Here is a 27857-nt window from a genome sequence, read left to right as displayed (position 1 = left end):
AGGGCGTGTCAGGTCCCAACATTTCGGCCTACACGGCTTGATGTGAAAAGAACGGGCGAAAGGACGTCGCACCTGGGGTGTGAGTGGCCAGCTCTTGGATGTTGGCCATGGCTTCGTCCATGAGCTTACGGCCGCGGTCACCGACCGAGCAGAGGGCCAGCAGCTGCAGAGCCTCTGAGAACCGGTTGCGTGGCACGGGGTCGCTCGACTTTTTCCTCAGGAGCGCGGCCAGATTGCGGCCCCGGGGGTCTCGGACGGGCTGGCAGGATGCCGACAGCGCGAGCACGTGCAGCGCCAGCTGGCCTTTCTCTGCAGTCCTTGTCATCAAAGAGAAAAATACGATAGGAGTTGCAGCCTGTTTTATGTGTTCTCATGGTACTTGCTCGCGATGAATGAGGTTCCACTCTCGGAATAAGGAAGTTCCACTCTCGGATTATCGTAGAACGATGGAACGGCTTAAAATCGCGCTTCTTAGTTAGCCAGGGTGTTTCAGTAGAGCCCGCAAACATCTTAAAAGATGTTTAAAACGAACGCCGATGTATTAACGCGTTATAAAAATGTGTGGAAACAGAGCTTTTCAAGCTAGAAAGGAATCGAAACGCAAGGATCACTACCACAGGTGGCTTTAGGGAGCAAGTTCCTTGTGTCAACCCGACATTTTTGGCACAGGCGTGTCAGAAGATTCGAGCGGCTGGACATTATCAGCCTTCAATTCTTAACGGTGATCACGCAGTCGCGTTATCGGTGTGGGCGTCACGGGTTTGAATGAAAGACGAGGAAGTATTTAAAAATAATTTTCTCGACAATAAACGCGTTTTTTCCCCTAGGAGCCAAACATGAACAGAGCAAAAAAAAAAAAACAAACAAAAATCCGGGGAATCACGTTTTACTGGGGGATGAAACATGGATGAGATTGGCCTCAGTGTTCGTTTAAGGTGCAGTGACGGCTTTTGTGCCACAGTAGTGCCAGTGGCGACGACTACGGTATAATAGGAAAGACTTGCTATCTGTTACGTGTATGCCTCTAGATGAAACTTGGTTTGTAGCTGGTAGTTACAACAGTCATGCCATTTTTATAACTTCGTAATGGCAAACCTTGAACTTCGTGTTATTTTTTTACCAGCATCAGAGTATACATGGCTACTTGTCACTCAGAGCCAATATCGGAGGTTCATGATCGGCGAAAGGCCCCAAGATAGACAGGGAAGCATAAAAGAATGCACCTAAACTTTGACAACTAACACTTTAAGAGGAAGACCACACAACATGCACGTCAACCCTGCTTGTTTCTCCTTCCGTGAAAGCGTGTCTTGTGTTGACTAGCCGATAGCCTCTCTGGCTCTCAACCCAACGGCCGTGGGTTCGCTGGGATGTTGGATGTTGCAAGAAATCTAAATTTATTGAAAATTGCCTTTGAGGGATATAATTTTCTCGATAAAATTAAATCATTTGAAACATGCGGTCACCTTTAATTCGTGTTACATACTGTTTCTAATTGCTCTCATTCCACACGTAGCGTCACGTTTAACGTGAGTGTTGCGCGGTATTTGAATTCACACGAGAAGTCATGTGGCTATGACGTCATGACTCTATCTACTAAGAAGAAATTTTCGTTTACGTCCAATGCCGCCGGGGCTGACAACGATGCCGAATTTTTATGTGACACGGACCTTTAATGCTTTGGAGTAAAAACAGAGCGTAGGGCGGTGGGCCAGGGAAAACAAATCAGATCTGGTCGAGCGCTGAGCTTTTTTGTGTGTGTGCCGTTATGAAGGGTAATTTTTTCTTCGTTAGTGCAAACTAATCGGCCAACTTTCGGTTCTACAGTTATCTAAGATGTTGAATTCGTGGTGCACTTCATGCTACCGTGAATAGGGGGTTAAAAAATTATTGCTTCTCCCGTAATCGAGGTTAGATGCAAGCCCGAAACTGTTACGGGCACAGCACATTGTCGGCAGCTGCAAGCATTCTTCTGCTGTGGCATATAATTCGCAAAGTAATCGCTTTCCTCAAGTCGCTTCCTACCTGTCCTTTTGTCATGCTCCATTGCCCGGCTCATGTAGCTAGCTGTAACGGTGACGGCATTGAAATGCAGAACGATACAGAGGAGGACATAGGCACGAAGCGACGCAGGCCTGACAAGAACGTAGGAGAAAAACTGCGTTCGAGTGCTCTCCGAGCGTGTATACAATAATTTGCTAAAGAGGGAAACGTCATTAGCTAGCGCCGCCACGCGGTGACTGAATTGGTTCCAAATGCCCGAACGCGTTTCGAACGGCTGCAGCCTGAACTGTTGACGCCGGGCGGTGTATGTAGTACGCGTGAGTGTGTGGCACCGTGGCGCTATCCTAGGAGAGGAAGCAGAAGCCTTAAAGAGTGGAGAGCTCGTCTTACTCACTATCGTTCTGTGCCTGGATGCACATCTTTCATTGCCTGGACGAAGAAAACTCGGTACCCGGATAAAAGAGAATCAGTGCCCGGACGTTCGTTTTTGGTGTTGGCCCAACGTCACCTCAAGGTCGCCGAAACCGGAGGTTAATGATTAAAACAAACTGGAGCCATAAAAGCTAAAAACAAACAAACAATAATAAACGACTCGCCTAGAAAGGCTTGAGTGTCTTGGCTTTCGAAGACGCAAAAACCTTCCTGATGCAACGAAACTGATGCTTCGTAACAGCATGGGTAGGCCGTCTCGGTTTTCATATACTGGCATTAGGCTGAGTAAAACTGCATGCCTTGCTTCCCTCAAGACTTTCTACACTATCAATACAACAAGAAGTCACTCTGAAAATAATAAGACGAAACGGAAATTTGAGGATTACAAAATATAGCAGACGTTGTTTTCGCCGTATAATTGCTGTTGGTTTAAGCATGGCTAGATCAAGAATCAACGTTCCCCTTGTGCAACTAAGCGGCATACTTCGCTGTCACAATTTACTAACACATTCCTCAGATAATTTTACTTGAAAGTTCAGGCGATATCTTATGGGCTGTTAACACGGAATCCTTCACATTACAACCTCAGCGGCGTGTGTTTTAAGCTTTTTGCAATTAGTTTATAGCTTCAATACAGTAATTCGCCTTGCATTGCGTAGTTTGGTCGTCACGGCCTACAAGTCTTATTATTTTCAAATCGCACTGGGGCGCGACTTCTGCTGTCAACACGGGTGCCTGTTCGGTGGGATAGGGCTTTGAGTTCTACTCTCAACAACCTTCTGAGCGGTGTGCTAAAACTTACCCCATGTAATGTGCTAATGAACGCGTATGCGAAAGGTACAACCCCTGCTTCTCTATTTATCAATTAAAAGGGCAGTAACATTTTGGTGGAAAACGGAGACTAAAGTTTGATTTACCGGCTGAATGAAGCTGAGAGAGCACAACAAAACTTTGAACTTTAGAAGGCCATGTAGCTCTGATACTTCGCTGTTCATAAAAAAAAAAAAGTAAAAGATACACGACGACAACTTCGAAAACTTTCATTCATCTGTGTCGACTGTACTGTTCAAAGTAGAAAAAGATGTTACTCCTTTTTTTTCTTCCATTACCATAACACACGAAGGGATTCTCACTGTAACTGAGTCATGCGCAAAGTTAAAAACGGCATAATGTTACCCTTTTTTGAAACATGCCAAAGTCATCAATTTCTTGTTTCCACTGATTTCTACTGCAGACAGCCCGCTTTTCGTTCGATGAAGCTTAAAAAGTCTTGCATATCAAACTGCTTCACATCGCACGTCCACCGCAGACGGGTAAGCAGCCGAGGACACTCGCATCCCATTGCCGAAGACATACTGTTTGCATGAGCTAAGTACCCCACTTATAGGACTGAATTTGAACTTACGGCCTGTATAGTCTTTTCTCGAGCGTGTAGCACACTGATAACCCGTTTCCTGGATAGCACGACGAGAGTTATTACTGTGCAAACTCAGACAAGGGACAACTACGCCCAACCTAGATGAATGAGGAAAGCGCTTTCCAAACCATTACCAATTACCGAAGAGCGCTGGAAAGCTAGTCTCGGTTGACAAGGTGTCGTCGGTAGCATGTGGCACTTATGAAATCATTCCCTAATGAACTATATCAGATTGCGCGTCGGCAAACCAGTAACGCAGCCTGCGTACGTTGGGAGTTGGACGAGTAGCTGATGCTGCAGCTCTCGCACATGCAGCAGGGCTTCGGCAGAGCAGCGGTCGAAGAAGGCGGGATCGAGAAGCGCCAGCGCCAGCGTCCTCTGGTGCGCTTCGTCCGGAGCAGTCGTGTCCTTGTACCGGTGGCACGGGTGCGCCTTGAGCCAGGAGCGCGCACGGCCCAGGGCCTCTTCTTCCGTGACCAGGGTACCCTGCGGGTCCGGCGGCCCGTCTGAAGAGCCGCGCTCGGTCACTCACCCGGAGAACGCAGCCATCGGTCTACAACGAGGCTCAAGCTGCAAGAGCGCAGACGCGTATTCCGTACACCGGAAGCAAGAAGGATCCACGGGATCCTAATAAGGAGTTCAACACTCAAGTCTGGCGAAATTATTTCCTCTGAAACCACACCAGAAAACCGGCCTGAAGCTAACTAATGCAGCAGCAAGAACTTTGATAACTACTAGATTCACGCGCAGGGCAAATGGCATCGTTGTTGGTCCCATCGGAATCTCCCTTGTACACCTTCCCCGGCAACTGTACAGGAGGTAACGTTGTCCGTCTCCGTAAGTTTCCCCCCTTTGTTCAAAGAGACGAAGCTACAATGGGGAAGAAAACAACCTGTTTTTCGCACTCTGCTCACGTAAAGTAGAACGGCCTCTTTATATGAGGCAGCGATGTTTACATAAATGAATCATTTCTCGCCGCCACTTCTATAAGACAATAATCCTAGAGAAACAACGTGACAAATAAAGATGATGTTGAGATGTTGAAAGCAATAAGTTTGAGCTAACATAAGTTGATTGAAAACAATATAATGCAACACGTTTTTCTAGATTCTTGCCGGCATATCTTCTGAGCACTTCCTATAAGAAGTTGAGAAAAATCGGCGATATTTTTTTTTATACTTTATTTTTGAAAAAAAGTCCTATAGCTAAAATGCAATGTTTGTCACTGCATTTGTTGTGATTGCCTTCGCTCGCTAGCAATAAAAATCAGTACGATTGTTAATTTTAGAAGTAGCTAATGACTATGTAGATTTAAAGGCGCTGCGAATTAATGTCAGGAGGAAAACAAAATTCCAAAATATTATGCCCGAATATGCAGCCTGCGCCGTGACATCGGTCATATTTTTTTTTCTCCGGAGGTATTACTGTTAGGACAAACTAATTTCACAACTAATATATTCAATACCACGCGCATAGCATGCATAAAAATCAAGGAAAACAAAAATACGAAATAATTGGGCAGTTTGATATCTCGTGGAATCAGCCACCTGTGATCACCTGTTCTGTAAAGCACTGCGGCGCGTATTAAAAAGGGAGTGTCTTCCAAGAAGCTCTAAGTGTGAAGACGAAGGATAGCAGCACTTCCCTTCTTTCTTTAAGGCGGAAACCTTTAATGGTTCATACTCGCCGCCATAACCTTTTCCGTCCGGCCAGGAGAAATGCCACACCTCTTCGCGAAATTCCGCGGGATACCGCAAGATTGTGACGACATCACCTGGTAACGTCATCGGCCAGTCTACCGCGAGGAAGATAGTTAAAGATAAATAAATAAACCCTGCCTCCACCGGGAATCGAACCTCCATCCCTTGGATATCCAACCGAGCATGTTAACGAACCGCGCATTGCCCGGGATCGTGAAACATCATAATTCTCCTTGTCTAACGTGAGGATGATAGTAGCGATGCTAATGACGTTGCAATTAGTGATAATGACAATGCTAACATTAGCAATGATAATGACTGTGCTTTTAATTGATAATGATAATGAGAAAAAACGTGATGCACCGTGTGCACCAGCAACGCTTATGCTTTCGCATTTCTTCAGCGCAGATTCCATATTGTTCTCGGAATTTTTATATTCCTTCAATTGTCTACCGCCTGCAGCGGACGTTTACCCCCATAGCATACGTCTGGGAGCGTCCGCTTCCTCTGTCTGAACTCCATTCAGCCACCCATTGATTCCCACAGATAAATGAGAACCCAGATTACAGAATAAATAAACTTGCTCTGAATCCGGGGTGGCATGTTTACGCTTGTAACTTCCATTTTTATTAAGTCTAAAGATACAATGGTTTTAATCTAAACATCGGAAAGAGGGATTGAAAGGCACCTTTCAATGATTTCTTATGTCACCAAACAAGGGGCTCCTGGCCTTGTGCTTGTCCATTAGCTTATTACCTGAATGCGCGGAAAGGCCTGACTTGCTTATGACCTTTATTGCAATTCTTCCATCCGGATGGACAGCTATGAGTTATCTTACCTTGTATATGAATATTTCATGTGAATGAATCCAAAGTTTAGGCTTCATGCGTGGACGCCCTATTTTAAGCAAATGCCTTTCTTTTTGTATTTTCCGTAGCCCCACCATTATTACATGAGCTTAAATTAGACGTTTACAACACGTTTACAATACGTTTCTTATTGCTTTTAAAGTTTCTTTAAAAGCGTATTGCGACGTTGGTGCCTAAAAAGGCCCTGCTTTGTCTGTGACATCCCTCAAAATAGTGTATTTGCTTTCAGCTCCCGTTTTCTTTCGGATCTATTTTCCTTTTCAGTGTCCTCATGCGGGAAACATCGTGCGATGTCACTTGACTGTGGTAAACACTGCATCAACGTCCCTTGGCTAGCCCTGATAACCATGTCAATCGAACATCGCGAAACAACCATTAAAGGCTAGGTTTCTTGGGGACTAACTTTAATTGTGAGGTAAAGGTGCGATATTGTAAGACACTGTTGTGTAGATATTTAATATAATGGTCCAAGCTTGGAAGGCACAGCAAAATATTTCTTTAAAGATTGTCATTCGCACGCACCGAGTAGTTATTGCTGCAACAGAAAATCAGTGGAGAACGTTCTTTACACCGTAAAAATGTTAATAGCGAGAAACTATGAGCTTCCCAAGAGGAGAACTCCCGATCCACTGTTTGGTATAGTTTGATTTTGAATGTACGAACTGACCGGATCGTCATTGTGTTTCAATTTGACTTCTTGCGCGAGACGAAGACTCGGATATGCAAATCGGGCAGGGCACGTAATTGCGATTCTAAAGTTTCTGAAAGAGTATGAGTTGCGATAGTTCTCTGAGTGTCGAGAGTAGAGGAGTTTTAAGAACAGGCTTAATAACAGCTACGCTAGAAACTCGATTATAGCAAACATTAGACAGTTTCGATGTTGTTTACTAGTGTAATATTACCTAGGCACCGTATAGTAAATAACAGGTATTCATATTAGGCTGAAAGTGTGAACATATATCTGGGCTTTTGAGTGATTCTGGAACAAGGAAAAAGAAAAAAGCTTCTTATTAGATGACGAATCCGGTGATTATCTCTTTATATCGTTATTCAGTGTAGAATTTTCATGATAAGGTGTAAGTGTACGTACATGCCAAAGTACTTGTATGTGCTTGCCGTCTCTAGCACTGTTAAAAACATTTGCGGCAGGGCGATAGGCTACGTGAAGGTGCCATTAATCAGATTTAAGAAATATTAACTTCCACACGCAATCACCTGCACTATTCTGCAAATCTTTGAAGTTCAAGCATCACGAATATGAGCAGTTTTGTAGTACGTACACAACCCTGATCTGAGGACGGCATCGAAGTTTTCTTTTTCTTTCATTTTTTTTTTTTTTTTGCTAATCCGGGCTTTATACTCCTAACTAAGACGCTGTTCTGCATAAGAACGCATGGCGTAGTGCATCCAGAACATGCATAAACTATGCGCATTTCATATTCTTTTTCTGTTCAAATAAATATTAGAGTCATTTCCACAAATGTAAGGTCAACTTCTGCCGCAGAAAAAACAACAAGAAATATGACCAGTTTTCTTCGCAGAGATGCCATGTCCCCAAAACGCTAATAAAGATGACATTCTCGTCCACCTGGGACTAAACTTGCGTAATAATTTTGCTTTTGCACCATTTCTGGGCGCTTACTTAAAACACTGCTGAGCGCTATTTCTAGAATAAAATACCATAAACTCTCTGTTAACGCTTCCGTCTTTTGAAATTCGGCGGCTAGCGGCTCCTGAGGTCCTCGACAAGGCTTGCTCGTAGCTCTATAAGGTTGTCCCAAAAGTCTGAACTTCATCTTTTCCATATAGACGACCCAAGCGTAAAATCACTGATAATGTAGCGCGGCAAGTACGGCGTTCGTAACTATTTTAACAACCGTTTCCACTCTTCATAGGCGCTTGGTGTATCGCTTTGTAGAACATAAAAAGTAATCAGCGCCAAATATCTCTTCAACGACACGCAGTACAATCAATGCAAGAGCATTGAGAAAAGAGGTAGATTTTTGCGCATGCAAGGTAACTAATATTTAAGTGCCCAAAAAAGTAAGGAACTGAAGCGAACGTCAGAATGGCGTGTAGAATTATGTGCGCCTTTCTGATAAATTTTCTTTATGTGTACGGCCTCATCCTGCATATGGGGTCACTTTCGTCGCTTTAATGATTGCTATAGTTTGTAGGCCCGAAGTGCTTTGTTTTCGTAATATGAAGGGGGGGGGGGGGGTACTGGGTATTTATCTCTCAGCGCGCTCCCTTCCTGCGAAAAGTCAAAGGCACAGTTTTACTAGAAGAATCCCTTTCTTGACAGGAATAGAGGGTGAACGCTCTTGTATCTGTATCCTTGAAATGAGTCCAGAATAAGCAGCTTCCCTTAGGGTATCCATTACTGTAAGGGGATAGGCCCTGCGTAAGGTCGTATGTCTGTGGGATAATATACGAAATAGAGGGGGTGGCTGCAGTGAGAGTGAAGAAAATGAACTAACTTAAACACCTTCTTTCTCGGCTAGTTAAATTTTATTGTTTTTAATTTAAAGAATAGTATTTTTGTGGGCAGATTAGGAAACAGAGAAGTTGGTCTTTATCCTTCGTGAAGCTTGTCTTTTTTCAGGAAGCCCGATATGGCAAAAGTTTTTTACCAGCCGTCAATGTATTTATTTACTCATTACCCAATAGTAGTCTATAAAGAAAACGAGAGCGATTTCCGACAAGTAATGCATAAGTTGGAGGAGTTGTGCGTAACAGTGGCGATATGTTTTTCTTTTCTTTTCTTATTTAAATGGAGTCGTGATCGTATTTGATATTTTGCCGAGAATCTCAACACTTGTGCACGAAGTATGCGACCAATCTACGTGTTTGGCATGAATGTCTGGACTCCTAGATGCCTCCTTTACGCGCTGTGAAGAGTTAAATAGCTATTTGCCCATCCAGCATTGACGTGTCTTGAAGCCAGAAAATGGCAGCGATCTCATTAAAGCCAGTTACAAATTTAATCCATTTTTATGTCATAGATCCCTGTGAAAGCGTTTACCTAGTAGTCAAAATACATACCACCGAAAAAGCAATATGAGCCACATTCTAAGTGGTTTTCCTTCTTTAATAACTAAACATATTGAAAACAAAAATATTTTTAAAAGGAAGTGGAAATTCATCCAGGCACTCAACTTTAATGACCTAAAATACGGACACACAAAGCATAAACTAAGCATCGCAGCTTCTTCCTGTAAGGGATGGCGGGAAATTTTCATACGCGAAGACATATATACATACATATATATGCATATGTATCGTTTAGGAGGGCCCGCTTTTTTCAGCTTTTTTTGCACTAGCGGTCTGGGGATAGTCTTTACATTAGAAAATGAGTTCTTGCCTTGCAGTGTAGCATTCACTCAAGAGCGCATCTTTCCTGTGACAAGCTTTCTTCCGGGTTTCCTCTAAGGGGATTAGTTGCGGTGCTTAGTAGCAGCCACGTTTCTCTCAAAATTATTTCTTGAAGCACAGATGCTTACAGCTTATAAGTACATAAGTTAATAATGCCGCAGAAAATGTCATGTCTGCCTGAAGGCACTGCTAGAGTTATGTTTCAGAGGCTCACATTAACGACCTTCCTCTCCAGCAATGAAGTGTCTAAAGTGTCGCAATTTTGTCACTGCGCATTGAATTTATTCGCGATGATTGTGACAAAGCGTGTGTTACAAATAAATATATGTGTTTTTCAAGCGGCAAAGCCACAAGTTTTCTGATTGGAGTCGACGTAGCGAAAACTTTTGGACGCGTATCCCGAATGCTGTCAATGTAATGCGCAAAAATTGGGTTTGTTCAGCACTTGGGACCTGCAGGCAGATGACTATTGATGTGTTCCAGAGGCGAGCCGACATCACTGGCTTACTTAGTGGCTTATTGTGTCCGTCTTGCAATAAGTGTTACGAATATTTTATTCACCCATACGCGCACGTGTGAGAGCACTTCCAAGCATATGAGGTTTTTGTGAAAAAAAAAAAAATTGCGCCGCTAGGAGATAGTGCGTGACCGTTTATAGGGATACAGATGTTTCATTCTTGAGAAACGTAACCATACCAGTTGGAATTCAAAAGTTATAGAAACATTTAAGGACGCCATAATTATTTGCGCTTGTGTAAGCATAGCCGCTACTTGGTAAGAACAGTAGCTGACATCAACGTACCGGTTAATAACAGTACACTGTATGCCTCACGCATTTTGATCTCATGAAAAAATAATGCCTGGCAGGATAAATGTGTTGCGAAAGCTGAGAAAGGCACCGAACAATGTAAAATGCGGTTTTTGCAGACTTTGCGTCTTAGATTGGTGCATATTTAAGGTCTGTTGCTTCGGATTACTTAAAAACATTTTTATGGCAATTGTTTAGTTAAATCTCTTGATAATAAAAATTAAAGAGCAAAATCTAACCTAGCGTTTTCTAACCTGTAAGTAAAGTTGATTAGCTCTCCGTCTGACCATCTTGCTGCTCCCTACACGTGCCCTTTATCCATCTCCTGTAGCTCAGGGAAGAAAATTATTTTTAACTTTTGAGGTTTTTCTAACAATAGAAAAATGAGAGATTCTTAATAATGTCTTCATTACCAGAGAAGATGCACTCTTAGTAGGGTTCTAGCTACGCTGCAGATAAACACGAGGAACAATTTGTTACCCTTTTTTACTCAGAGTATTCCCGCGTTTTATGCAGTGTCAGCAGTTAGTGAGAAATTTTCTTTTTTTATTGTTTAACTTTATGACTGAAGTATTATTCCACACTAAAAAAACAAAAAAAAAAAACACTCTCTGTGATTATACTGGTGTCAGTGGCTTTTGACTCTCGTTAAATGTATCTCTGTATCTCGTAGCGAACGCTCAATTTTCTCTATGTCTTTATGCCTTTTTAAAGGTTACTCTAGGAAGAAGCAGGAGGAAGAATATGAGGAGGAAGAAAGGCAGGGAGGTTCACCGGTAAAGGAAACCAGTTTACTACCGTGCACTGGGGGAGTATTTAACGACGTTGTAGAACCTCTTTCAGTGCTCGTTTTCGAAGGTGCTTGTGATTTCTGGAGGGTTGGGTTCTGCAACAAGCTTACGTGTTGCCTGCTGGTTATATGCATAGATCGTGCATGACTGTCTGGTACTTGCTCCTTCTGAAATCGCGATAAGAGACGAGAGCTGCATAGCTGCATTGTAATTGCATTTGAAGCAATTTGTGTGTTATTTTCAAGGCGATTGTTTCAGTCGTTTCCGGTGAGGTGCAGTTATTTATTTCGTGGAGTTCATTGTTGACACAGCACAGTACAGGCAAGTATTAACTTATACTTCTCATATTGATGTAAAGGATTACCATTTCGCTCTGTCCATGCATCATCGACTCATCGATAGGGCCTCGCAAAGTGTGATAGAGTCTGAGTGTGACAGAACTGCAGATGTTACGTTGTACTTATAGCCTTGTTTCTGCTTATTTCTTACGCATACAATGTTCTTTGCTCACTCACGTTGCAAAATGATATCTTATGCATACTAGTGTTCTGGTGTCGAGGTATCACGAGAAGCTTTGAACAATATTTCAGGGAGTACAAGAAAAACTGTGCCTAGAAGTCATTGCAGGCCAGCAAAATCTGGCAGAAACGGCGTTCCACCTGAAAATGTTAGTAGTGCCTTTCCGTAATTAAAAAAAAAATATATCTGAAAGGTAATTTCAAATAGTACTATTTTCGACATCTTTCCATTAGAAAATACCATTTCATATATTTAAGAGTATGTGAACCACAGTTACACACATATATCCATGTACTAAGTGAATTCGCAGGTGAAACCAGATTGACTGCACTTGCGGCGGAGGTACTGGAATTTTTTTTTATCACGTGAGGGTATCTGAAACTCATAACGAGCTAATCACGTCGTGTCCTAATTAGAGGAGATATTTTATTCGATGCTCATTGTTTTTACTGAAGCTCTCTTTACTTCTACTCAGCACCATGTACGAAACAAGATTCAAGAGGTAAGTAAGCATATGTGGCGACAGTCAGGCACAACTGAGTGCACTTGCCGCTGTTACTTTGAAGAGCGGACCCTCCTTATAAGCGAGATTTGGCGATAGTTATCGATCCTATCTAGCTCGACTCGAAACAGTCTCAGGTGATACCCGTTACCTTTCAGTGCTACGATTCCTATCACTGAAGTAGCATCCTATCGATGACGGATATGGGGTGCTCCTCAGAGGTCAAAGAGTTGAGGTTCGGTGCTCGAAGAACAGCAAATACGCCTTCCTCAATAATTCAACATGCGCTAGTTTGCCATGACGGGCGACGTACCAGCGGGAAACGGATGATCAGGGCTGAACGTACGGTATCGCGGCTTGCCGAATGTTACAGTGGGAAGGATAATGTGATGCATTTTTTTCTCCTTTTTGCAGTGACATGCCACATTCAGTGCTTTTATTTCAGTGATGTGAAGTGTTGAAAGACGCGGAGCATAAACAGAAGAAAGTGCACTTAAGTTCGTTTGTGGGTACTTGCACTGTATGTATTAAGAGCTCTGACTTTGTGCAAAAAAAAAAAAAAAAAAAAAGAACACAAAGACAGTGCGTTGGACTTTCGTTTGGGATACTGATTTGGTGAAAAGATAGATGAACAGCTTCGAGTACCTCCAATAGGTCGGATGCCATAACGGTTGTTCCTCACACAGAATCGGCTTTCTCTATAATGATTAACATTTGTGCGAGTGTACTGCATTTCCTTATGCTGAGTGAGTGAGTGAGTGAGTGAGTGAGTGAGTGAGTGAGTGAGGGAGTGAGTGAGTAAGTGAGTAGGTGAGTGACTGAGTGAGTGAGTGAGTTTGTTAGCGAATCTTAAGAATATAATTACGCTTGGAAACAGAAGTCGCAGGTAGGCGAACTCTCTCTTAGCATGGAGGTGAACGCTGATAGCGGCGACATTGATGCACATTTTAGTGTGAACAGAAGCTCGTACTGTAATGCAGCCTCACCAACAGAACGACTGGCTGCATTTAGAAGGAAAAAAAATACGATTGATGTTTGGAGCCCGCAGCGAGGATTCTTCGCTAGAAAAACTAAATATTGCAATAAACCTTCATTAGCTATATGCATTATGCATATAGCTAAGCCGAGCACGACTAACCTCGCCATTGAATATATACATTTTGCAGCGTGGACAATTTTTGCCGATGTGTTGCCTTGATTAGTTATATAGAAAGGCCGAATGGCAGACTTTCGCGAGCGCGTGGCGATTTTGTTAATTACGGGGGATAGTCTAATGTAGGTCAACTATGAAACGCGAATGGTCGTTATTAGCTGTGCGTTCTTGCAGTGCGCTGCAGAGTCCATTGCCAAGTTAATAGCTCTTAACCTTCTCCTTTTCTATCCTTTCTCCGTTTTAATCCCGCAGTCCTTGCTCACAGAATTTATAGACCAATTTTCTTGGCACTGTATTATCTCAAGTGCTGAGACCTTGCCTACATGTGCTCACGTAAAAGTTGCGGCGAGTAATACCTCTGGAGTAAAGGCGCTTTGACTTATTTTTCAGAATAAAACATATTCAGGGAATCGGATACGAGAAAGCAAACAAACCAGATTGAGAGATCTTGTGTGATAAAAAGGAAGAGGAACATTAGCGCAAATCTGTTTGGCTTACAAAGATTTAGAGAAACGTTCTGGTACACAGCTGCAAAGTCTTCTGTTGTTTTTGTGTGCGAGCGTGTGCGAGTGTGCGCGTGGGCGCGGGCGTGTATATCTGCGCGGGAGCGCGTTTCCATTCAACGATAAAGATAACAACTGATGAAAAGTTCTGCGTTGATGCGTCTGGCCATTCCGTCATAAAGAACCTCCGTTCGAACGTGAAGAAGGTCAAGAAAGTGTGGCGCATAATGCAGCTCTTCGCCCACTGGGCTGCCTAAATCAGGAGTCGTTTGTCAGGCCTGTCTGTCTCGCAAAAGCCGGGCGCCCTGCAGACCCAGCGAAGGTGGCTCTAGCGCTGCAGCAGCGCTTTGGCGGCGCACGTCACGTCGTTGCGACAGCCATCGGAGAACCTGTTTACATACCCTTATCATCACGAGCTGCCACTAACGTTCGAGCAGCTGACGGCGTTCCCGCTTGGTTTACGCGGATGTCGTAACTCTGCGGACTGATTTCTCTGGCTTGTGCGAGCCGGTGCTTCAGATGGCTCCGAATTTGGAAATTTTTTATGTTATTCTTGGTCAGATATATTTATTTTGAAGCATTAATTTTTGCTTCAAGTGTTCTGCTTCATAACAGAAATTACACGACGTTTCCTCAAAGGCAGAGGCAGCTGTTGCAGCATACATTATTGTGCAGTGACATAGATAAGAAGGAGCCAACAGCCAGTGAAACAAAGGAAAGCATGGGGGAGGTTCATTTCTTTATCACCATGAAGCATTATTGAAAAGTGGATTTATTTCCCTAAACATTAGAAAAAACAACAACCACGTTCCACCGGTGGGATCCGAACCCACGACCACTAAATATTGCGTCCGGTGCTCTAATACTGAGCTACGACGACGGCAGTTTAATATTCCTCTTTCTTGGGCGTTTCTGTTGCTTGTAACTTACCCTTTACAGTGTTCGCCATCATCACCTTCCTCCATAGTGGCGAACGTGGAAAGACTTGCGATTCCGCGAACGACACGAAGAACGTGATCTAACAAGGAAGGCTGGAACCTGGGTGATAACCCTGTTTAGCGAAATATGACATTATGGTCATCAGATTCGAAGCCCTCGTTTAGCTAATCAGCAAATAAATTCAAGGAAATGAGGGGCTTTGTCATGGCGTACATAAGAAGGGAGTCAACAACTATTGTGAAAAAGGAAAGCATATGGGTTGTTTTTTTGTTGATGAGTTTGAAATAACTTAATAGCTGAGGTAATTGATTAGACATGAGGAGAAACAACAGGCCATGAGCTGCAATACTACCAGCGGCAGGTGTCTGTTATTGCTTCCGCTTTCTAATCAATTATCTTCACGATATATTAATTAAGTATAAATTTGTCGTGTTTAGTTTATGTAGTCTCGGCAACATTGGCCCTGTGCAGGTCGTTATGGAGCCGCTCCCCACTGCCAGAAGGCCTTTGCCAGAAGCAAGCGGTGATGCATCGAGAGCAAGTTGAGGTCGATGAGTAACCTCATGCAATGCATAAAGAGCACGAAGAACCAAGTGGATTGTCTTTGAACTGCCGCTGAAACACTTGGGTAGCATCTTCCCGCGGCCTCGGCTTCGCTAGCACGCACCGCGAGGTCTTTGGGCGCTGTATCGGCACCCATTCACTACTTCGGACCGGGCGGTTTTCCTGTATTACCATTATTATGTTTATTAAAGCTTCGTCAAACATCCTGCCCGCTTGACCTTCAAAATGTGGTGGGACTTCGACATTCTTAAGTCTAGGTGTCCATGATTCCGCGGTGGCCACCCAAAAGTATACTGCGCATTCCATTCCCCAAAATCTAGCTTAAACGGAGAGGTAGTTTTTGTTGTGCAATGTCAGCGCCCGTTAAAGGTCCCCAGGTGGTCGAATTACTCTGTGGTCATCCACTATGAGACCTATTTCGCTCTTTCCGCTTTCAATCCCACCTTCCTCGCCTTCCCCAGGGCGCGGTTCATATGTCCGCGAGAATTCTGACAGATATCGCGCTTTTCATATCCTAAAAACCAATTTACAATTTACCAGAAAAAAATATGAAAACTTGACCTTGACCTGATTAGGTGCAGATGTCCCTCATTCTGTGGTGTCGACCTAAAGGTATAGTGCGTCTTCATTTCCCCAAAACCTAACTAAAGAAAAAATATGAAAAAATAACCGCGGTTTGAAAAGGCAGTGTCCCAGGGGCTGTATCACTGCAACACTCAGAGCTTTCTCTCGTATCCCTACTTGTAGATTCGAGCCGCGCGTAAACCCCCCAATGTTTTTTTGTTGGCCGAACGCACCAACTCGGGAGACCCATTCTTTCTGGACGCCTGTACCTCGCCAGGGATAATATGACACCAAGTGCTGGGGTGCGAAAAGTCATGTGATCCGTGTGTGACGTCTATAGTTGACGTCTTTTCATGCTATCGACATGATTTCTGCATAACAAGGCTTAACAGCTGGTGCTGTGAGTTCTCTATAGCCGCGGTGAAATACGAGGGAGAGCACCGTACAGTGTGTGCTACATTACGATAGCGCATAAATGATTTAATATTTAGGTAGGTGATCACAACGACACAGCAAGTTTCCTTAGCCCACCCCAAGTCATTTAGCGGTTCTGCATAGCAGCGATGCGAAACTTGACTTTTGCCAAACAGTGTATTTACTTTAGATTTTGTCACGGGTTCCTGTCGCTCTTTCCCTCTGATTCTTCTAACGTGGCACTTTATTATGAAATCGCACAAAATGTTCAGATGCTTGCTTGGCGGGAGCCTTAGATACCTCTGCTGCTATAGGCTGCTTTCTAAAAACCATTTATCAAGCCCGAGAGCTCCGCGCTTGATTTGTTATCAATAATCCACGGTGAGCAAGAGATGAATGTTATGCATGGTCGGCCGTTCTTAGTTTCTTTTCTCATTTTTGAGCCGTGAGTGTCGATGTTCACCAGCCCACTATCTGGAAAACTAGGAATAAAAATGCACCACCCAGCAAGCATTTCCCTCAGCTTACTCGTAGCAGGGGGCGGCAGAAGGTTAGGTGGGCGGATGAGGTTAAGAAGTTCGCGGGGGTCAAGTGGATGAAGCTAGCACAGAACCGGGTTAAGTGGAGAAATATGGGAGAGGCCTTCGCCCTGCAGTGGGTACAGTCAGGCTGATGATGGTGACTTGTACAGGACAGATCGGGGCAACCGATGAGATGGACAGTTATGTGACGCCTCTGCCTACTTCATGCCACAGTTTCGGAGGTTGTACACATACCATCGTACCGGCGGCGGTGGTGCCCGCAGCGCATATTACTTGCTGCAACAGCTGTCACAAAGACTAATAGACTGAATTGATAGGAGGTCAGTTGTTGCAGTAGTTGATGGAGTGAGTCAGAAGAAAATAAATTCATCAAGCACATTCAACGCTAACCAATATTACAACTTGCCACGGACAAGAACGTAGTCGTCACCAAATCCAGGAAACGAGCATCTACCTCGTCTTTAAAATGTCAGATTTAATTTAATATTTGCGGCACACAACAACGTATTTTACTACATTAAAACCTCGTTAGAAGAGACACTCAGGAGACCTGAAAAGATGTCTCTTGTAACCAAGGTCCCTTGTCACCAAAAACTGTTACCAACTCGTATGTGTGGCAGTTTATATTCCCTTAGCAAAATTCTGTTCCATATCAGTGTCCTGTTTTGTTGCAATATGTCAGGAATCGAGAAGGATTGCCTCCTCTCGACTGGAAAGTCAAAATGCCCCCGTTGTTTGAGCCACTGTCATCGTATTCCTCTGTGATTGAAACAACAGGGACATTTTGACTTCCCAGTCAAGAGGAGGAAATCCGTCTCGGTTCCTGACATATTGCAAAAAAAAAAAACAAAAAAAAACGATATGGAACAAAATTTCGCTGGAGGAATCCGAAGGGAAGCACGTAAGAGTTGGCGTGAGTAATCTGCGGTACATGAGCGTACCTCGGCTAATTGTGCCTCTTCCAAATAGCGAAGAAGTTACTTTTGGGGGCCTTCAAAAATTGCCCTTTGTAGCAGTGTCTCTTGTATGCAATGCTGTTAAGATGCAAACTAGGAAAATCAATCGAACTATTTTCGAATGTCTCTTATAACCGAGTATTTCTCGCAACCATGTCTCTTGTAACGAGATTTTACTGTACTCCCAACGCTGTTACTGCTACCGTAAGGGGGACAACATCAACCCTAATACACATCCATACATTTGCTACCACAAGGCAGCTAATACTGAATCATTCGCGTTAGAAATACCTAGTCGTCCTGGGTAACTATTGTTTATGTGAGAATTTGTCCCAGCATGCGCCATCTATTCCAGTGCACGTTGTTCAGCAGACTTTTTGTTTTTATTTTATTTTCCATATATCCTTCCCTTTGAGCGAGTAAGCTGGCGTTTAGCTTCTGAGTAGAAGGGCGCGGGATCGATGTCCGGCTGCGGTGGTCGCCTTCGCTTGACAAGGAATGCGAACTCACCCGCTTGCTGGGGAAATATAATGCACATTAGAGAATCTTGGGTGGTCTAAATTAACCCGCGGCGCTTCCATGCGGCGTGCCCCAAAGCATACATGTGACATTGTGTCCTAAAACCTTTCATATCCCTACCACAGCTGTGTCCTGATTGTTCCCTTCAACGCCAACAGTCATCGGTTGTCTTCTTGGCAAACGAGCACCAATAGTTTCCCTGCAGCTTCGAAAAAAAAAAAGAGTCTTTTCGCAAAAAATGAAATCAGGCGCTTCATGTGGTCATCCATAGTATTCCGAATTCACACTTGCTTGTGAATGGAGGTTTGGAGTATTTACTGCTTTCTGCATTACCGTACTTGTGAAACGTAAGCGCGATTTTAACATCTTATATATCCTTAAATATTATTTCTAAAATCCGGCTAAATGATGAAGTTTGTTTGAATGATCAGCTTCATATGTGCATAAATGCCGAAGGCTCGAAACTGGGGAATAAGTGGTTTTCTTTTGCTTTTCCTTAAAGCTTTGAGCTTTTATGACGCAGGCGGAGGAACCGCGAACGTTTTCACAGTTATAGTGAATAAGACTACAGTTATTACTGATGACGTCTCACTAGACTTCACAGATAAGGTGTGGAATTTACTGCTCCTTGTGGGCTATTGTTTACATCCATCAGAAATCTTACATTAGTGCGCGGTCTATTTCTCTTGCACTCCAAGGCTTACAACCGGTTCCCCTCCATAGATACTTATGGTCACTAAAGTCCTAGAGCTAATCACTTTGTCGTAAGGACACGATATATCTACCAATGGTCGTCAGGATACAGCGGCATCACAGACATCACAGGCAATCACGGCTCGGATAGGGCCGCACGAATTTCCACTACGAAGAAGACTGTGTGTCAGTGCAGACTGCTCGCAGAGCTAAGTTTCTAACACTCTCGCGAAAGATAACGCTTGTCTCCTTAGATCTCGGCTTGTTTTCAAACCCATGTCTATAATTCAAGACTCCTGACCCGTAGCTCGGAGTAGTGCACGGCCTATGTGAAACAATTCCTCTATGCATCGATGGCTGATATAGTATTCCGAAACCACGATTTATTAGTCATCTGTATGACTGGTAACCTTCTATGTGTGCTAGCAGCAGGTGCAATGTGACCATAACACACATGACACACATCCATATCCGTTGATGGAAAAGAAGATTTTCGAACCATGATCGAAGCCATCATCGGCAATGATGGTATTTCCAGTAGTACTCGGTTTCTTCTCAGCGTCAGACCAAGACGGAAGGGTATAATTTGCCCGCGCGCATTTTCTTGCTGTCTTCAGTTTCCTCTAGCCGTTTTTGTTATTTGCTTTCACATCTTTTTACTTTTTTCCTGCAGCGCATGGTAGCAAACCGGTTTCTAGTCCTAGTTAAGCTAGTCCTAGTTAACCTCACCATCTTTCCTTCTCCTTCTGCTTCCTCTCCCTCCTCCTCCGGATAACTCTCCGATTTCAAGCCTCTCTTACTATTATAAGCGCTTTGCGGCGTATTTTTAGCGTGCGTTAGTTTCCTGCAGTGCCACTCCAATCCCTCGAAACTGTTTCAGAGCTCCTTGTTTTCGTGTCACTACTTTGTTTTCTTCATTATCGCGGCCGGAGTTTTTAACAAAGGCTCCAATTTACTGAACGAAAACTGCCGCGATACCTCTTGGAACAATACTGTGAGAAAATTTTATGGCGATGGTAACACAGAGCGCAAGAACAGTATACGTCTCTGTCTTCGGATGCTCCCAGAAACAGCAAAATTCGCATTTATGCTCTACTTCCTTTTGCATTGTCGCCTGGCTGGGCACGACGGCATTTCGGACGGGCTACCGCGTCGCGTTTGCGTCCTTGGTTCCGCCTCCGCTGTACGCATGCCGTCTGCGATCTGCCGCTTCGCCGGCGTTTCAGCATACGAGCTCCTGCGAGCACGTCTCCAAGGGATCAAAATGCAGCGGCCCCGCTTTTTATGACACGCGGAAAGCTCCCCAAGAACTGCATCTTATTGTTTGGAAACCATAGCTCTTTACGGAACACTATTTTGAAAGGATTAATAAAAAACTTTGATACGAGTCTTTTCTAAAGCAAAAAAAAAAGCTTGAATTGTTTCGGGTGTGAATAGATGCTCATTATTTTCTTCACCAGACTCTTTTCTTCACCAGACTCTCTCGGGGAGCCCTCATCTTTCCCCTCTTGGCCTCCTTCCCCTGGCGCTGTGGCGGAGAGGGCGGGGGTGAGAGAACGGCCCCTCCTTCCTCCTCCCCTCTCATCTCGGTGGACAGCAGCTTCACCCAGGGAGACGACGCTGCGACGCCGTAGCGCACGGATGCTGCTATGATACCGAGGAAGGACATTGGGCGTTCCCAATAAATAACTTGGCCCGCTGGCTATGTTTGCTTCAGTGTGACGTTCTTCACGGCCACGGGTGTGGTTAGAGCTAGCGGTGTTGCTTCGGTTCTCAGAGCGGAGCCGGAGCCCCGTGAGAACCCCCACAGTTTATAACTTCGAATTTAGTTTTATATTCTGCCATTCTTTAGTTTCTAATTCTAATTGTATCCTTAGTCTCGCGAAACACCAGTGGTGCGGGAGAAAACTGCTATTACGACCTCACTCTATGCTCTCTAACCACCCACTAACTATACACATATCTACAGCCTGTCGATAGTGCTGTGTTTTTTATTATCCCGTGGCTGTGACGAGAGGCACAGCGGCAGATGACATGAAATATTGCCAGCGAAGAGCTATAACGATTAGATTTGCCAGAAAACAACTAAATATTAGTTCCCCTCGATGGCGTCGAAGGTCAAACTCGCCGTGGTTCTCGGCCTCCCAGGAGGTAAACTTTATGACAAGCCTCCTAGATAGGGCACCTGTAACACCTTACACAGTGTCGAATATTGTAGAAACAGTGTCGAGCGCCACGTTTCAGAGACATCTGGCCGCCTGCAGCGTGATATATAATGACGGGGGCGCATGCCGGCGGCTTTGGCCAAAAAACATGAAAAAAAAAAGAGCATTAGATATCTTTTCACCATTGCTCGTTAACAACGGAAGAGAACAGTGTAGTTGTTAGGCTTACTGCTGAAATACGTTTTCGAACTACAGGCAGCTTATTCCACACTTAATGTGAACACGCTATGAAGTGGCCGCTCTCTTCAAGCGCTGTTGCCTCCGGGACGACCGCAGATTAAGAATAGAGTGACCCTGTTCCAAGCCTCGTGTCGTGGCAGTCGGTGTCCGGCTTTGGACGAGAAATGATCGTCGCTTTTCTGCAGGTAAGAGTTGCATTTCATTGCACTCTAACGTTCCCCTCTCGATCGCCATTCACTGCATGTTGAGTACTGTGTATAGATGTCTACCACTCAACACTGTTGCAAATTTTGAAATGTATTGCCCTCTGATGCAAAACATTTCACCTTTCCTATTTCTGATAGTGACTTTCACTCCGAAAAAAAAAAAAAAGCTGTGTTGTCACTGCAGACTCGGCTCCCGTAAAGGGGACTGATGCGTGCTCCTACTGGCGTTTTCACGAGTGTGAATTCAAATGGGAGACAGCCTCTGATAATTGGGGTTGTCCTAAAACATCAAGTGGTCTGTTTGCAAACTTGAGAGTTAATGCCACGTAAGGATGTTCTCAGTTTTCTTTCTCGCTGAGTTTACCAACTGTTGCTCCTAAAAACTACCATCGAGTCTCTACAAGAGTATGTGCAAAGTGTCTACACTTCACCATGTTCTGCTCTGAAAAGAGAGATGATTTGCTATAAACCTGCTGAAAACCTTTACTGAGCAACAAACTGAAATTCAACAGCTTGAAAATGAAGCTCCTACCATTACACTACGGTGGCAGTGCAGCCAAAGGAAAACGTGCATAGATGAAATGTATGGAACAATACAGCAGGTGAACCAATTTCGAAATACAAAGGATTTTCGTTAAAGATGACAATGTACCTGAGACCCTAAAAATATTGCAGAAAAACTGAAAATAGAATTTCAGGAGTCGGGCATTTAAGTAGTTCACCGTCTCTTGGGAAAAATGCAGCAAACCAATTTTGTTAGGGAGGTTCGTTCCTGTTACTGCGAAGGAAATAAGAATGAGTCGCCGTTGCGAGATATGGCGACTTGGGGATAGTTGAATAGTGAGCAATTGCCAAAAGTCTTCAATGAAAACCTCACTGCTTCTAAGAGAAATTGGTTTTGGCAAGCTCGTCAGAAGGCTGAAGAAAATAAATTAAAATTTGTTTGGGCGACGCATGGAAGGATATTTGCTAGGAGAAAAGAAGGCTCCTCCAGTGTTCGAATCAACGACTTTGACGATGGGGATAAACGCGATTAATTACGAACACTGAATGTGCCACGATGCAACCGAAATTGATAAATTATAGTGCCCAGTCCTCTTTAATAACGAAGCCTTCAGCACCCTCGATGTAAGCATACGTAGCATACGTAAGCATTGGAACAAATTTCTGCAGCAGCTAACAACACTAAAGACAGCATTGATGTGTTTGCACTCAATTGAATAAGCATCAGTGCTTCACTTAATTTGATTTTTCACTCCCCAATTATTTTAAATTTCCTCTCACACGAGCGACTGGAATATGCGATGGAATACTTATAATTGTGCATAGAAAATTTAATGCTCATTATTTAAACGTAAAATGTTGCCCAGCCGAGTGCATAGCGCTGCAAATAGGTTTTCCTAATAGTGATGTCACTCTTCTGGCAATATATAGGTCCATTTCACAAAACGTTAAACGTTTTGTTTTTGACCTTGGCACCTTTTAGGCGAACAATTGACGAATCCACATATTTGTTTACTTCGCGATCTTAATATCGACACTCTTTTACCCTCACGTGTAGTCGCATGCGATTATCTGAACATTCTATTGAAACATGATACACCATGAAAGCACCAATTACAGATTATACAAAAGAGGAGCATCTTGGGAAACATTTCGTGACAACTTGCATTAATTTATTTTATTTATTTATAGATACTGCTAATCCCATTCGGGATAGTTGCAAGCGGGCATATGTTAGTATAAGAGAAGTGTATATAGAGCATATAAGGACTCAATGACATGATCATATGTACAAAGCAGATCAAGAATGTAAAATGCATAGGGTACAAAAATGGTGAAAAATATTATACAAACAAAAACCAATATGAAGCAAATTTGAACGAGGATTATACATGTATGACGACACTACACTAAGAGAAGAAAAAAAACATAAACGTACTGTTTTCATATGTATACGCGTAAGTCACAAGGAACAGAACAAGAACAGAATCGAACGTGCGGATTATAGAGAATATGAGCATAAAAGAACTTTTTGCTAATAAGTTAAATATCTTTTCACTGCGATTGTAAACTTAGTAAACGAAGATAGATTAGTAACAGATTAACTCAGGGTGTTCCATTCTCTTGTGGCTAAAGGGAAGAATGAGTATTTGAAGCAGTCAGTGTGGAAGTGATATTCAGTTAGCGCATTTGAATGCTTATTACGTGTCGGTTTAGTTGCAGAGAAAAAGATGTATTTAACAGAATCAACCTTTTAGTGTCGATAAAGTAGTTGGCACAGGAGTTTGAGGCGTGCGATTTTAGCTAGGGTTCGAAGTGTTTTTATTCCCTGTCTTTTCATTATTTCAGTTGGCGAGTCGGTTGTTTTGTATTTATTGAATGTGAACCTAACTGCCTTCCATTGTACTGCTTCATTTTATTTATGTCTTCATTGGTAAAAGGAAACCAGACGACATTAGCATATTCGGGGACAGAGCAAATCAGTGCATTGTAAGCTAATTTAGTTTTGTACGGAGCTATTTTGAGGCGCCGCCTGATAAAAAATAGTCGTTTTAGTGCAGTTGAGGTTACATAATTGATGTGGGTGTTCCATCTGAGGTCACAGCTTATTAATAGGCCTAAGTATTTATGTTAATTAACGACAGCGATAGCGGTGTCATTTATAGTGTACTGAAATCTTGATGTATGCTTCTTTCTAGTTATTGACGTGATAGCAGATTTCGTTGCATTAAGCGTCATATACGAGTCAGTGCACCAGTTGCTTATATTTCCTAGTGTACTATTCAGAACTGTGTGGTCATCGACTGAGTTGATTTTTCGATATATAATGCACTCATCAGCGAAAGGCCGTATGTTAACATTAAGATTAGTCACTATATCATTTATGAAGATTAAGAATAATACAGGTGCCAAGACGCAGCCTTGGGGTACGTCTGATGCAACGAGAACTATATATTAGACGCTTGATCGTTGATTTGTACAAACTGTCCTGTCGGATAAGTAGTTACTAATTTAGTTAACTATAGCGCCTTGCCCCAGCGTCGATTGTAATTTGTTAACAAGCTTAGTGTGCGACACCCGATCAAACGCTTTTGAAAAGTATGATAGTATTAGGTCTGTTTCTGGTTGTCTATGGTTTGAGATAAGTTGTGCACTAATTCTAATAACTGAGTTACGGTTGAAAACCCCTGACGGAAGCCATGCTGGAATAAAGACAATATGTTGTTAGTTTGGAGAAATAGATTTATGTGCTTAAGGAATAAATGCTCGATGATTTTAGACGCGGTGCAGGTGATGGAGATGGGCCTATAAGTAGTAACATCTGACCTGTTTCCTGATTTGTGTACCGGTATTATTTTAGCTATTTTCCATTCATTTGGCAGAGCACTAGTTAAGATGGATTTAATAAGTGTTATATGTAAGTATGTCGATACCCACGCGGCATACCTATGCAAAAAGGAATTTGGGAATTTATCTGGCCCTGGCCTCTTCTTAGTGTCCGGATTTAGTAGCAGGTTCAGTACCTAACCCTCAGTTATATTTAGAGGTTTAATACCTTTTGGTGTCTGTTTACTCAGAGGAGGAACTATACCATTATCCTTGGTGAATACCGAAGCAAAATAATCATTCATTGTATTCGCTTTTTTATTGTTATCTACTTCTCCGACTGGATTATAATTGGTAATCTTGGGGTTAAGGTAACACCAAAATTTTATTGGAGCAGTTCTTAGAAAGTTGGATAGGGTGTAGGAAAAGTAGTGTAATTTGGCTGTCTTTATTTGTACCTTTATGTTTGGTACTGCTCGCAATAGTTTATTTTTTGTTCCTGAGAAAGATTTTATCTTCAACAATTTTTTAAGACGATTAACTTTGCGCTTTGCATGAATTACATCCCATGTAATCCAAGGGTTGCGTTTTCTAATGGCTTTCTTTTTGCGTGGGACGAAGTTATGAATGCAGCAAGATACAATAGTTATGAGTGTAGTAAGATACAATGACGTCAATGTAAATTTACATTTGCACACGTTCACTCTTCGATAATCTGAAACAAGCTATCAGATCATTACTTTGCGGTTCTCCAACTTAGGGAGATTTAATAACCTTGTAATGACTTTAACTGGGGATCATTTCTTGAACAAAAATATTCCACATAATACCTATCATGGACTTATGCAAGTTCTTGTTTCTATGAACATATCGCCATAAAAGGTGATACAGGTCAAAAAGAGCAATCGAAATATTCTGTGGCTTTCCAGAATAAGGTTATTGCAAAACAGGGTGCCATTTGGCTACTCCTAGCCATACGGGTCTGGCAATTGCAGGCACCCGCCATTTGCGGCGGAGGCCAGCCTGCCACCGGTGGCTGCATCTGCTGTAGGCCGCCCTTGCACCCGCCACCGCTTTAGTGGCGGACGACGGCTGTTGTGACACGCGTCTTGCTCTCTCCTTCTTTTCCTTGCTTTATTCTCTATTTCCTTCAATGTTCGCATGAGGCAGCGGAGGTGGCTCAGCTACAGAGCCAGTAGCAGGCCCTTGCAATTTATTCTGCTTCTTCCTACAGTTGCAACAACAACAGTATAGGGCTGAATTGCTACGCGCTAGCACCGCCGCTACGCGCCCATTGTTGTTATTCAACCTCGGACAGCGTGTTGGCTGCCAGAAAGTTCATTTCTGACTGGAAAGTGGCTCCATGGTCACCGAAGCCCGCCAGCCGGGCGAGACTACGTTCGCGATGGACGGCGATATGACCGCCGCAGCAAGGTGCAATTCAGGGAGCCGGCCCCGAACTGCTCTCCGGCAATGTAGGCTGCGTTGTTGCATTGTTCACCGATGCATTGTGTGGAGAAGCGTGTCGCGCAATGCGCGCGGACAGCGTTTACAGGCTCCTTAGATGCAAAACACACGACACGAATTTATCATGGGCGGCCGAAGACGGCAGAACAAATAGCTGCTCTCGCTTCGGGATGACGCAAGCTTATGGACCTCGGTGGATTGTGAAGAGTATTCGTGCTTTAAAGTGCTTCATTTGGCACCGCATCTGAGGAATTTCGCTCGCAATGTTCATTAAACAATATCCTGTGCTCTCGGATTATCGCGTCTGTATACAACGCGACGTACGATCACAGAACTCTGACTCCGATATGTGACCTCTTGTGGGGGTTATCTGTTATAGCAGATATTTGATGTACTGTGTGGCACCACGAATCCCGAGCGTCCACGTTTTTCCGCACGGGGCAACGCCGTGTCCGGAAAAACGGGATCCTGTGAGGTTCAGCCGGTGCCCAAGTGTAGTATATGTCGCTCGCCGTAATGCATGTATCAGCTAGTTGAATGTTTATATTGTGGAAGAATCTGTACCGTTATAACAGTTTAGCTGCGTACCGCTGATTTCAATTCATTGCACAATGGGGCTGGCACAAAAGCAGCGTGATGTATCTTTGTGTTACGCCTTCGCTGTGGGGAACAAGCGCTCGCGTGAAAGGTGTGATAATCCGTCCTTGCGTTTCGGCCTGAATGCACAATATGGCTTTCACTGGGAAGATTTTCTGTTTGATGAATCAAGTGAGAGGTGATTGCGCATGAATATTGTACTTCTCAATTATGTAGAGCATTTTCCAAAGCACGTCCTCCTTTTCACTACGCAGGGAACTGTGACAACACCCGCGCTCCCATTGTCCACCGTATAGCTTTCAATTTAAGCATTCTTCTGGATAGTAATTCGTTTTCTCTTTAGAAACTCTTCTTCTTTAATGCTCTGTTTCTTCCTAGTATTGTGCACACTTGTTTTTGGCGTATTGACTAAGTACGTTCCTTTCGCTATTAGCCTCGATATATGTCCTTCACTGCTACACTCATTATTTCCGCTTTGTTAGAAATCGCTATGTACCCTAAATTTTAAACTCACTGCCTGATACTATATTTTCCATTTCGTCAATGTCCCCTCTAAAGAGCTATTTGAGAACTAGCATGCCATATGTT

At 43.4% G+C, this 27857-nt stretch overlaps 1 protein-coding gene across 1 annotated transcript in view; it reads right to left on the bottom strand.

Moving 5' to 3' along the window:
* Positions 1–27857, bottom strand: part of LOC146203181 (uncharacterized protein CG3556) — a 105232-nt gene that overhangs the window by 52562 nt on the left and 24813 nt on the right. Inside the window, exons 2-3 of the mRNA XM_084602848.1 lie at positions 4122–4380; positions 73–317 (exon numbers count right to left, since the gene is read on the bottom strand). Coding sequence (XP_084458974.1) covers positions 73–317; positions 4122–4380 — 504 coding nt within the window. The remainder of the gene's footprint in view (positions 1–72; positions 318–4121; positions 4381–27857) is intronic.

Source organism: Amblyomma maculatum, chromosome 1, assembly GCF_055883805.1.
Source record: "Amblyomma maculatum isolate TAMU_Amacu chromosome 1, ASM5588380v1, whole genome shotgun sequence".
In the NCBI taxonomy this organism is placed as follows: Eukaryota; Metazoa; Arthropoda; class Arachnida; order Ixodida; family Ixodidae; genus Amblyomma; species Amblyomma maculatum.
The sequence above is the reverse complement of the archived record's forward strand: the minus strand, read 5'-3'. Positions and strand labels throughout refer to the sequence as shown.